The sequence below is a fragment of the Nicotiana tomentosiformis genome, chromosome 7, assembly GCF_000390325.3.
Source record: "Nicotiana tomentosiformis chromosome 7, ASM39032v3, whole genome shotgun sequence".
NCBI classification, from domain to species: domain Eukaryota; kingdom Viridiplantae; phylum Streptophyta; class Magnoliopsida; order Solanales; family Solanaceae; genus Nicotiana; species Nicotiana tomentosiformis.
Genome location: NC_090818.1, coordinates 76,078,728 through 76,091,043, shown reverse-complemented (window position 1 = coordinate 76,091,043; position 12,316 = coordinate 76,078,728). Strand labels below are relative to the sequence as shown.

Sequence of the window (12,316 nt, the reverse complement as noted above, 5' to 3'; positions counted from 1 at the left end):
GAAGTAGTAAGTTTGGCCAATTTGAGGTCAGTTTTGCGGTCGATTATGCGATCGCATAATCGATATGCGGACCGCATATCGGTCACATAATTTCCTCTTGGGTTTCTGCGAAGGGAGTTCTGCGGTGCATTATGCGACCGCAGAATAAGTATGCGGACCGCATACTTGTCGCATACCTGAGCCGAAAGTTTAGGCCCCTGAGGGCCATTTCTGCGGTCACTTTGCGGAACGCATAACCATTATGAGGTCGCATATGCGACCGCAGACCTGTGTCGGGGTACCATTTTTCTTAATTTAAAACCCGACCCCTATTCCGTTAAAATACCCCTTAGGTCTATTTTGAGTTCATTTTAAGATATTTCTAGAGTAAGAGAGAGAGGGTTTAAGAGGGAGGGCCTAAGTTTTCATCAAATTGATCTTCAATCATCACTTGAAGCGTTGAAAATATTCAAGTAGAGCACCAAATTCTTCATCCAAAAGGGGTAAGACTTCATCACCCCATCTCTTAATTTCAAACATAGCTATAATGGGGTACTAGTGTAATACTTCATGGGTATAAAGGTGGTTTATCTTGCATGCATGTATGATAAAGAGTGGGGGGAAAAGTGAGCTAGAACCATGAACGTTTTCCTAATTTTGGATTCAATTTGTATATTGCTAAAATAGATTGAGGTTGCTAAGGCGTCCGGATAATTATAGAGTCTAAAGAAGCGCAATTGAGGTATGTATGGCTAACTCTCTTCTCCCTAGAATAGAACTACTGGTGTCGGAATAATGGGTGTAAGTTCTAACTTGATCGTACTAGAATTGTTTGCCTTAGTGTGTTGGATTGAAAGATTCATGTTCCCTAATTGTTTTAGATGGTTACATGTCATCATGCTATTTGAGAACATAATTATGTTATTTCCATGCTCCTTCCCTTATGTGTGCAATTTCTTAATTGATGGTACTTATCGATATAAATGATGATGTTATTTGAACGGATAAAAAAGGGAAAAGACTTGAATTGTAATATGTTCCCAAGTGCCAGGAACAACTTAATAAATGAGGTTGTTTGTGCCATATAACGAAAGATGGGAAAGAAATATGAATTGAGTGAACAATTGAAAGAGGTTATGTCTCAAGTGAGATGGCTTAGCCGATCGGGCCGAGATCGGACGCCATGCTGTACACATGGTGGCATTTGTGTTGGAATTATTGATTTACATTGTGGATATGGATATGTCTCACTTGAGATGGCTTAGCCGGTCGGGCCGAGACCGGACTCCGTGTAAAAACACGGTGGCATTGTGAGTTGTGGCCTTGGCACTAAAGATTATTAATCTAAAAAGATGGAAAGATTGAATTGGAAACTATGTGACCCTTACTTGGTGTTTTCTTTGTATTTCTATGAAACTCTTATTGATTATTATGACTGTCTTCTCTTTGTTTCACTGTTCATTCTACTAAGATTGGTGTTTGGCTTACATACTAGTACTATTCGATAGTACTAACGTCCTTTTTGTCGGGGGCGCTACATCTTTGAATGGATGTAGGTGGTTCCATCGTAGATAGTGTCGATCACAGATAGATGGTGCTCTCTTTCTCTCCCCACAGTGGTCTTGGTGAGCCCCATTTCTCCCAGGAGTCATGTAGTCCTTTTTTTGTATAAGTTTTCATATTTTGAGGTATAGCCGTGGCCTTGTTGATGGCATTGTCATGTTGCTCTTTTGTACTCTTAGAGGCTCCGTAGACGTTTATGTGGGTCATGTATGTATGTTGGGGTGGTCGTTGGATCGAGTTGTATTTTGGGAACTCAACTATGGCATAATGTATATAAGGAAAAATGAACTAGTAACGTTTATATATTTAAATAACTGGTCTCTCCGCTGTTTTACAAATGATGATGTGATCCCTTTTTGGATTATGAATGAGACGAGTAGGAAAGGTTTAATAGGCTTGCTCGACCGGGATCACTCGGTTGAGCGTCGGTCGCGCTCCCCGAGGTTGGGGCGTGACATTACTGTTATGGGGAAAATGAAAATTTTATTGAATTGTGATCAAACCCATAGGGCTGCCTATGTATCCTCTCTTAAGCGGGAATCAGGTCGAGCGTAGTTCAATTACATTAGACGAAGAAATGCGAACATTCTAAACATAATATCTTTTGACTGCGTCTGAATTGATAGGCTTTCGCCAAACCTCTCCGTCCATTTCTGCGAGTATGAGTGATCCTCCTGTTAGTACTCTGTGAACCATGTAGGGCCCTTGCCAATTGGGCAAAAATTTCCCTTTGGCTTCATCTTGATGCGGGAAGATCCGCTTCAGTACAAGCTGCCACGATGCGAACTGTCTAGGTTTGACCCTTTTGTTGAAAGCCCCGAACATCCTATTCCGATAGAGTTGACCATGACACACTGCATTGATTCTTTTCCCGTCAATGAGAGCTAATTGTTCATAGCAGCTTCTTATCCATTCTGCATCACTGAGTTCAGCTTATTGTATAATTCCTAAATAAGGAATTTCAACCTCGGCAGGAATGACAGCTTCGGTACCGTAGACCAGCAAATAGGGAGTAGCCCCGGTTGATGTGCGGACTATGGTACGGTACCCCAATAAGGAAAATGGTAACTTTTCGTGCCATTGCTTGTGGTTGTCTACCATCTTCCTTAATATTTTCTTGATATTCTTATTTGCGGCCTCCACGGCTCCATTCATTTGAGGCTTGTATGTTGTGTAATTCTTGTGCTTGATTTTGAAGGTTTTGCACATAGCTTTCATTAGGTCACTGTTGAGATTGGCGGCATTGTAGGTGATGATGGACTCTGGAACCCCGAATCGGCAAATAATACGATATCTCACAAAATCTGCGACGACTTTCTTGGTTATAGCTTTGTAGGATGTAGCTTCGACCCATTTTGTGAAGTAGTCTATGGCCAGTAAAATGAACATGTGCCCGTTTGAAGCGGCAGGCTCGATTGGTCCAATGATGTCCATTCCCCAAGCAGCGAAAGGTCAAGATGCACTCGTTTGATTGAGTTCATTTGGCTGCACCTGTATCATATCTGTGTGTATTTGGCACTAATGACTTTTTTGGACATACCTGATGTAGTCTGTTTCCATAGTCATCCAAAAATAGTCTTCTTGGCTAAAACGAAACCATTCATGTGTGGACCGCAAGTTCCAGAGTGTGTCTCTTCGAGCAGTTTGGAAGCTTTCTTAGCGTCAACACACCGTAATAAACCTTATTCTGGAGTCCTTCTGTACAGAATTCCTCCACTTTGGAAGAAATGGTTGGACAATCTTTGGAACGTGCATTTTTTAGTATGATTTGCATGCTCCGAGTACTCTCCTTTTGACAAGTACTCCTTGATATCATGGATTCCCGTCTGCTTCTTCTTCAACATGAGCGTAGTAAGCTGGATGATTATGAATCCTTACCGGAATGGGGTCGATGAAATTCTTGTCCGGATGCTGTATCATGGAGGACAAAGTGACCAATGCGTCTCCGAACTCATTCTGGATTCTCGGGACATGTCTAAACTCTATCTTCGTGAACCTCTTCATCATCTCTTGCACATGATATAGATATGGTAATATCTTGGTATTCTTTGTAGCCCATTCTCCCTGCACTTGATATACCAGAAGATCTGAATCACCAATTACCAGTAATTCCTGGATATTCATGTTAACGGCCAAATTGAGCCCTAATATGCAAGCCTCATATTCTGCCATATTATTGGTGCACGGAAATCTGAGTTTTGCGGATACCAAAACAGCTCCAATACCCACTCCTTTGAAGTTTGCGGCTCCATCGAAAAACATTCTCCATCCGTCGTAGGCTTTGGCGATATCTTCTCCAGAAATTTCCGCAAGATGATCCGCTAATGCTTGTCCCTTAACCGCCGTCTGAGTCACATAGACGATGTCCAATTCACTCAAAAATATCTGCCATTTTGCTAGTTTCCCTGTAGGCATGGGTTTCTGGAAGATGTACTTCAGAGGATCCATCCTTGATATGAGATATGTGGTATAGGCACAAAAATAGTGCCTCAGTTTCTGGGCTATCCAGGTCAAAGCACAGCAGGTGCGTTCTAGCAAAGAATACCGTGGTTTGTAGGATGTGAACTTCTTACTCATATAGTATATGGACTTTTCTTTCCTTCCCATCTCATCGTTTTGTCCCAAGACACAATCGAAAGCCCCATCAAAAGCGTTTTGGCAGTCTTCAGTCCAACTGGTTGCGGCATCCTTCCTTAACATTTTGAAAATAGGTTCACAGATCACAGTTGATTGTGCTATGAAGCGGCTGATGTAATTAAGACGTCCCAAGAAACTCATCACATCTTTCTTGTTCTTTAGAAGTGGCAAATCCTGGATAGCCTTGATCTTTGATGGGTCTAGCTCAATTCTCGGCGGCCGACGATGAATCCTAATAACTTTCATGTGGGGACCCCGAAGGCACATTTTGTGGGATTCAATTTCAAATTGTACCTCCGAAGCCGATCAAAGAATTTCCTCAAGTCTGCTATGTGATTTGTATTCTTCTTGGATTTGATAATGACGTCATCCACATATACCTATATCTACTTGTTTATCATGTCATGGAAAATAGTTGTCATGGCCCTCATATAAGTGGCCCCAGTATTCTTCAGACCAAACGACATCATTTTATAGCAGTACACCCCCATGGTGTGATAAAAGTTATCATTTCGGCATCCTCTTCATCCATCTAGATCTGATGATATCCAGCGAAGCAATCCACAAAGAATTGGAGTTCATGCTTGGCGCAGTTGTCGATCAGTATGTGTATGTTGGATAACGAGAAATCACCTTTGGGACTTGCTCTGTTTAGGTCCCGATAATCGACGCATACTGTGACTTTCCCATCCTTCTTCGGAACTGGCATGATGTTAGCCAACCAAGTTGGATATTCAACCACTCTGAGAACCTTAGCTTTGATCTGCTTGGTGACTTCTTCTTTGATTTTCAAACTCATATCTGGCTTAAACTTTCTGAGCTTCTGTTTACCGGCGGACACATTGGGTTGGTCGGTAGTTTATGAACCACTATGGACGTGCTCAAACCGGTCATATCATCATAGGACCATGCAATGATATCCTCATATTTCTTCTGGAAATGAGTGCATTCTTTTTTCTCTGATGGTGACAGGTGAATGCTTACACGTGTTTCCTTGACTGTTTCGGAGTCTCCTAGATTAACTGTTTCAGTCTCATCCAAATTGGTATTAGCCTTGTTTTCAAAGTTTTCCACTTCTCTGACAATTTCCTCGGGTATTATATCCTCTTACAGATCCTCTGAATCATTATCCTTATGTTGCGTTGTCTCATTACATATCACAATCGTAAGTTCATCGGGATAGGTAATAATAATGTTGTAGAGAAAAATGCAAAGAATAATAATAAATACTAAAAATAATAATGCATTAGATAAATCTTAAAAACGTCAAACAAGTACGGCTCGATGACCCGAGCAATTATTTCAAAACAAAACATACTTAAAACAAAATACTGAAAATGTCTTAAATGTTCATAAAAATCACTTTTAAAATAAATGATGCTAATTGCTAGGCTACCCAGGAACTCGATGGTCCCTTGATGGTGCAGCAGTCCAGTTCTTGAGAACAACTCCCTTCTCCATGGTTTGAATAATGAGGCATTCCTCCTCCTCCTCCTCAACTATCGCACTGCAATCCATGTCTTCATCATCAAGAAACAGATTCCTTATACCAGCTAGAACTTCTTCTTCTTCGGACTCCCACATCATGTCAGCATAATGAAATGACTGGCTCAAATATGGTGCTGGTTGCTCGAGAGAGTAATAAGGACTATGCCACGGTGGCGACCAATTCTGATACTCATGCCAGGTGTATTCATACCCAAGCCCAAAAGTTGTGTCGTGATGCTCTAGCTGTATTGGTTTGGTGATCCCTTTGAGATTCTTACCGAGACCTTTTCCAGGCTCATACCATGTCCATGCCAATACGCCTTCTATCTTACTGCTCCACCATTTGTCCTTTTCAATTGCGTTGACGCGCTCGATGCGATGGTATGTTTCTCCACCCAACTTCCTTCTATTCTCGATGACCGGAATAGTTTGATTGGTATAAATGGGATTACTTCCATCCCCATGGATGATCACTTCCTGATGGTTCCACTCAAACTTCATGACCTGATGTAGAGTAGAAGCTACGACCCCAGTGGCATGTATCCAAGGTCATCCCAACAATAGGTTGTAGGTAGCATATATGTCCAACACTTGAAACTCAACATCAAACCAAGTTGGACCCATTTATAGGCTGAGGTTGGTTTCCCCAATTGTGGCCCTTTGAGACCCATCAAATGCTTTCACATTTATACTTCCTGCTCGTATCTCGTGCAGGCCTTTACCCAATCTTTTCAGAGTAGTTAGTGGACATATGTTAAGACTCGAACCCCCATCTATCAAGACTCTGGCAATGAACTTATCCACAAACTGCACTGTGATATGCAGTGCCCTGTTATGACTTAGTCCTTCTGGTGGTAGCTCGTCTTCATGAAAAGTGATTTTTTGGCTTTCCAACACTTGTCCTACCATATTGGCCATCTCCCCACTGGTAATGTTATTGTGTACATAGGCTTCGTTCAACACCTTTATCAGGGCATTCCTATATGACTCAGAGTTTTGCAGTAGTGATAAAATTAATATTTGAGCAGGGGTTTTGTTCGGATGATCAACCACAGAATACTCTCTTACCCGCACCTTTCTCCAAAGATCATCTGGGCCAGTCTCACTGATAGGCGGTTTAGAGGCCGCTTCTTTGCTTGTTCCTTCCAAATGCTCGGGTGTATAAATTCTACCAGTTTTGGTCATGCCTTGCGCTACACCTGTTTCTTCCATTTTTGCCTTTCCTTTCCTTCTTGCTTCTGCAACATAATCCCATGGTATAGCATTAGACTTATAAGACGGTGTAGGTACTACCATCACGGTGAAGGGTGTTGTTACTTCAACCTCAAACGAAGTTGGTACAACTACCTCAACTTCAATCGGTGCCTGAGTTTGTACCATGATAGGTGCGAGAGTGACTGGAGATATTTCAGGATTATCCCCTTCTCAAATGAGTCCAATTGGCCCCTCTGAGTCCCATTCTTCATCGGTCTCTATCATGTTTACCCCTCCGCTCCTGTGATCCGGGAGAGGATTGTTGCGGATATTAGGTGTAGCCTCCTTTGCCTGTATAACTTTGGTGTCACTTAATGTCTGAATCTTATCCTTTAAAGTATGACACTCATCAATAGTATGACCATTCATGTCTGAGTGATAGTCACATGTCTTATTTGGATTAATCTACTGGGAAGAGTTTTCCATAGCAACAGCGGGAATGGGAGTGATATAACCGGCAACCTTCAGTCTCTCGTACAATTGGTCTATAGGTTCATCAATTGGGGTGTATTGTTTGGGTGGTCTGCGGTCGAAATTTGGTATAGGTTTTTGGTAGTTTTGGCGGGCTGGTGGTGAGTGGTAGTATGCGGGTTGTTGGTATCTGGGAGGTGAAGGCTGATATATGGGTGGAGGTATTTGGTATGTGAGAGGAGACTTCAGACTTTGGGCTACCATTACTGCACCTACTTCTTTCTTCTTGGAGATACCTCCTGACTGCAGGGCCTTATTTGTGACTTGGAGTTCTTCAAAATTTGTCACCATTCCACTTTTGATCCCTTTTTCTATTCTCTCTCCCAACTTGATGATATCAGAAAATTTATGGATTTCAATAACCATAAATCTTTAATAATATTGCGGATCCTGAGCTGTGATGAAGAACTTATTCATCTGTTCTTCTTCCAGTGCTGGCCTTACTTTTGCAGCTTCAGACCTCCACCGAGTAGCATACTCGCGGAAAGTTTTCGTTGGCTTCTTTTTGAGATTTTGAATGTAAAAGACGTCTGGTGCATTTTCTATGTTAAACCTGAACCGATCCATGAAATCCGATGCCATGCTTACCCAATTAACCCATTTCTTTGGGTTCTGACTGATGTACCAAGATAGGGCATCTCCAGTGAGGCCTCTCATGAACAGCTTCATGCTGATTCTTTCATTCTTCCCAACTCCTACAAGCTTGCCACATATGTTCTCAAGTGCACCTTCGGATCACCAGTTCCGTCGAACATTTCAAACTCAGGAGGTTTGTAACCCTCTGATAGTTCTACATCTGGCTGAATACACAAATCTTCATAATTCAAACCCTCAATGTCTTTGCCCCCTTCGACACTTTGAATCCTGCTGGTAAGTTTCTTGAGTTCCTCTGCTATGTTCTTGATGATCAGGTACTTCTCGGTGGATTCGAGTATGTATACGGTCTGTTGTGGGGTGTGGGGTAAGGTTTCCATATATATGGGATTGTTCTGGTGAACTCCGGGAATCCGGGCGTAATAGTGGTCATTGGTTGAGTTTTGCGGGTCAGGAGTTGGCTGGGGTGCATTCTGAGGAGTGTGGTATGTGGTAATTTGTGGGTACTAGGTCAGATGATGATGATGCTGTGGAGGAGTTGGTACTGGTGGAGGATTAGGATTTTGGGGAGGCATGGCATATTAATGAGGTGCAGGAGGATTTTGTGGGTGCTGGTTTTGTTTGTTTTGAAGAGGTGTTGGGTTTTGGGCATTTTGTTGGTTAATGCCGGGAACATTCAGGGTAAGGGAAAGGTTTTCGAAGTTACAGACCTGCTCAAGTTCCCCTTGTAACTCCAGTATCTTTTACTCTAATCGCAAAACCAAGTCGTTCTGTGCCGGAGTACTCTGACCATCCGCAGTCTCAACATTCTCTGCATGTGTAGCGTTGTCTTTCCTGATACCGCTCACATCATCCATCTTAGCCTTTCCTTTGTTCTTAGAATCACTTGGAGGAGGAGGAGGTAGAGGACCTCTAGATCTGGTATGATATGCCGATGATGCCAGTATGCACAAACCAAACTTAGGGGATGGGAATAAACAAAGAAAAGAAGAAAAACAAAAGGTACACAAGTCAGTAAGGAGTATTAAAAGGATATTTACGATATTTAAACACGTATTGCGAAATTATATATCCGCGTCCTAATTTGGGGACCTCATCATGCCTGAGGTAGGCCTAGCAGCATGTAGCTTTGGAGAAAACTCAATGCCGATAACTGCGTCATTTCATTAATATGATAAATAGACCAAATCTCTACTAAAACGACAATAGTCACTAGTGGCATTTGCCTTATTACAATCAAATTCTAAAACGAATCTAGAAAATATCATTCCTAATCTACTCGGTCCCAGAGGGACCTTCTCCAAGCTTGGCCTTTTTAGCCCCGTCAATCAGATTCCCCAGGTCGCGCATGTCCAATAGCAGATACGCCCTTGCTAGATGTCCTCTTTCATTGCCCTCTACGTTCTGACAATCCGAGACCCTTTTCCTCATCTTTCCCTCAAGTTCCATCAAACCCTGCTCCAAATACTCCAACCTTTCTGTTGATTTAGTAGCGATTCCCCTCCATTCATTGATTGATTCCATGTCCACTTTATGTTGTTCCGAATGCCTGGCCTCAGATTCAAAGACCCTTTTGCGCAACCTCCTGTATTTGACTTGTGCTTCAGCAGCATCGTCTATGACCCTATTTCTCAAATCAACCCCTGGCTTGACCTCTCCTGCTATGTAATCGACCAACCATGATGGGTAGAAGTACACATGGCTGGCATGATACCTATCTGGCTCGATGGTATTTTCTCCACAATAATCTTTTGATGCCACATGTGCTGTTACTTGAACTTGAATGGAATGACATTCCCTTGGAAGTCTGCATTGTAATGAACCATTTTGAAAACTCGTGGTATAACCTGTTTTCTCCCAGCTTGCCTCATAATACTGATAGGAGCATAAGTATAGATTCCCCTTAATCCGATTAGCACTAGATGAGGAACATCTCTCGACCTGATGATGAATTCACTGCTAGGGAACCACTCGAACATCCAATGTACCTTGTCATCAGTCAAATTTCAAAAGAAATGTACCCAGCTCACAACGTTTCCCGGTTGTGCAAATCTATCTGGGATAAAAGTCATTCTCTTTGGATGGTGATAAGCTATGTGGTCATTCCATGGTCGTCGCGGAAATTCTTGACGGTATTTTCCTCTCTGAAGGTGTTCCAACAACCATATCTACCACAACAGATTGCAAACCTCGAAATTCCTATATCCCTTTTTGCAACGGTCTAAGGCTCGGTACATCTCAGCCACGATCATTGGGACAATAGTGTAAGTTTGCCCCTTAATTCCTTCCATTAGGGCCTTAGTGACCATAGCTAGGCGAGTGTGGATCCTTTCTCCTTGTATTGAGAATATCAGTATCCCCAGAAAAAAGACAATGAATACAAAAACTCGGCGGTGAGTCCAACCCAAAGAAAAGATGGCAAATTCATCATGGTAAAGACGATATGACTTGCTGTGACCATAATGCTCGTGAAGGAAGTCGAATGGTATGTAAGATTTCTTCAGACAGACTAACTCATCATTTTTCCTAAAGCCCATCATTTTAGGGAACCTCGAAAAGTACGGTTTTCCGGTACCAACAAGCTAGGGCAATCCCATGGGATCCCAGCGAAGCCCCCTATTTCCTCTAGAAGGGCAGTCATTTATATATCACCAAAACGGAAGACAGCCTCTTCTCATCCCAGAACATGGTGGCAGCCTCAATTAACACATTGTTCGGCTGAATATCTAACAAAGAAGGTAAATTCCCTAGAACTCTCTTCACATGGTTTTTGTCACTTGGCGAGAGATTTTCCCACCAATCTAGTAACAAAGGTGGGATACTTTGAACCATGCCGAACCTGGGGACTTCGTGCCTCATTTCTGCAAAACAAATAAAGTTATCCCTTTCCCCCTCCAGATTCGACTATTTACACATTAATAATTAGCATATCGGCACATTTTCTCCAAATAATGCACATATCATGATTGTATCCATTGGGATTTAAGGAAATCCCGGCGGGCTTTGGACAAGGCTTGCCTTAGAGGGTTATTATGCGGATAGCGTTCTAACCCATACTAGGTTTATACATGATGCTTGCACAGTTAATATTAGAGTGAGAGTTTCTAAAAGAGTCTAGACTGGTACCCTCAAGTGGATAGCTTGAGAGGGGAAGACACAAAACCGTCGATTGCACTGCTGATCGACTAGTTTTACCGCTAATAAGCCTTTCCAAATTTAAAGGGTGATTTAGGAAGAGCGTGAACCTCATCAAGCGTCGCTATGGTATTAATTACGCAGAGTGGAATATGATGTGGAGCATGCTTTATGTAAAGATAAAACAACACGTTGTCAAGTATTTTGCATGATGAAGATAATAAACACAGTATTAAATGGAGCGTAAAGACATAAAAAGAAAGGAAAACAAGGAAAACGTTAGTTCGCGTAATATGAAAGAATTGTAATAAAGCAAGCAAAGGGGGGAAGGGGTAGGGAAAGACATGATGTAGAAAATTTACAAATGACTCGGAACGAGTGAACATGACTAGAAAATAAAGGAAAACGTACATTGTAACCAAATTAAGCAAAGATTTGCATGTTAAAACAAATTCAAAATAGAGGGAAACAGGGGAAGGGTGTGCATGTAGCCATAAAAAGGGAAAATGGAAGCGGGATGTTCATGTAATGATAAAGAACAAAAACACATTCATCAAAGAAGACTAATTCACATAGACCAAGTTTGCTATGATAAGAGCCTAAAAATATCCCCAGCAGAGTGGCCATGCTGTCGCGCCCCTCTTTTCTTATGAAATAGGGTTTCGACACGTGACAACTCTTTTAAAGGAAGGTGTTAAAAGAGAGAATCGCCACCTAATGGGTTTGAGGTGAGTTAGGGAACCTATTTACAACCAATTTATAACTTAACGTATCAGATTATACTAACTCAGATTTAGACAGTATAACACAAACAAGATCAGGTATCGTAGAGGGTATTAATCAAATGAGATTAGTTTTAAAGGATAAGAGGTTATTAGAGGTGCAGAATTGGACATGGCAAGAACACATAGAGTGGCAACCATAGTCATAGGAGCATACTACACTTAGAGTAAAAGTCTTAAATAAGTTAGGGCATGCTAATAACATCAATTAATCACTAGAAGTTCAGAATTAGGTAGAGAACGTGGATTAAACCATATAATCAAGGCAGAACATTCGAATTTTCAACAACACCAAACTAAACATGCTTCATTCTATCTAAATTAACTAAGTTAGGCACAAAGACATTATTAGGCTAGCAATTATAGGCAGAATCACACATAAAGAGAGTCAAGGGAATACATTAAGTCGTGCA

At 41.8% G+C, this 12,316-nt stretch overlaps 1 protein-coding gene across 1 annotated transcript; it reads right to left on the bottom strand.

Annotated features, from left to right (window-relative positions):
* Positions 1-3,354: 3,354 nt before the first annotated feature.
* On the bottom strand, positions 3,355-3,990 carry LOC138895838 (uncharacterized). Its single transcript, XM_070180577.1, has 2 exons — positions 3,751-3,990; positions 3,355-3,654 (listed from the first exon to the last, which is right to left on the bottom strand). The coding sequence occupies exons 1-2, from the start codon at positions 3,988-3,990 to the stop codon at positions 3,355-3,357; spliced, it is 540 nt and encodes a 179-aa protein (XP_070036678.1).
* Between the last annotated feature and the right edge of the window lie 8,326 nt (positions 3,991-12,316).

Bases quoted from the DNA above. Each gene is read 5' to 3' on its own strand.
- LOC138895838 (XM_070180577.1), bottom strand. From the start codon at position 3,990: ATGGATCCTCTGAAGTACATCTTCCAGAAACCCATGCCTACAGGGAAA. The intron at 3,655-3,750 runs GTATCCGCAAAA...ATGAATATCCAG, and splicing joins TGGGTATTGGAGCTGTTTTG to GAATTACTGGTAATTGGTGA.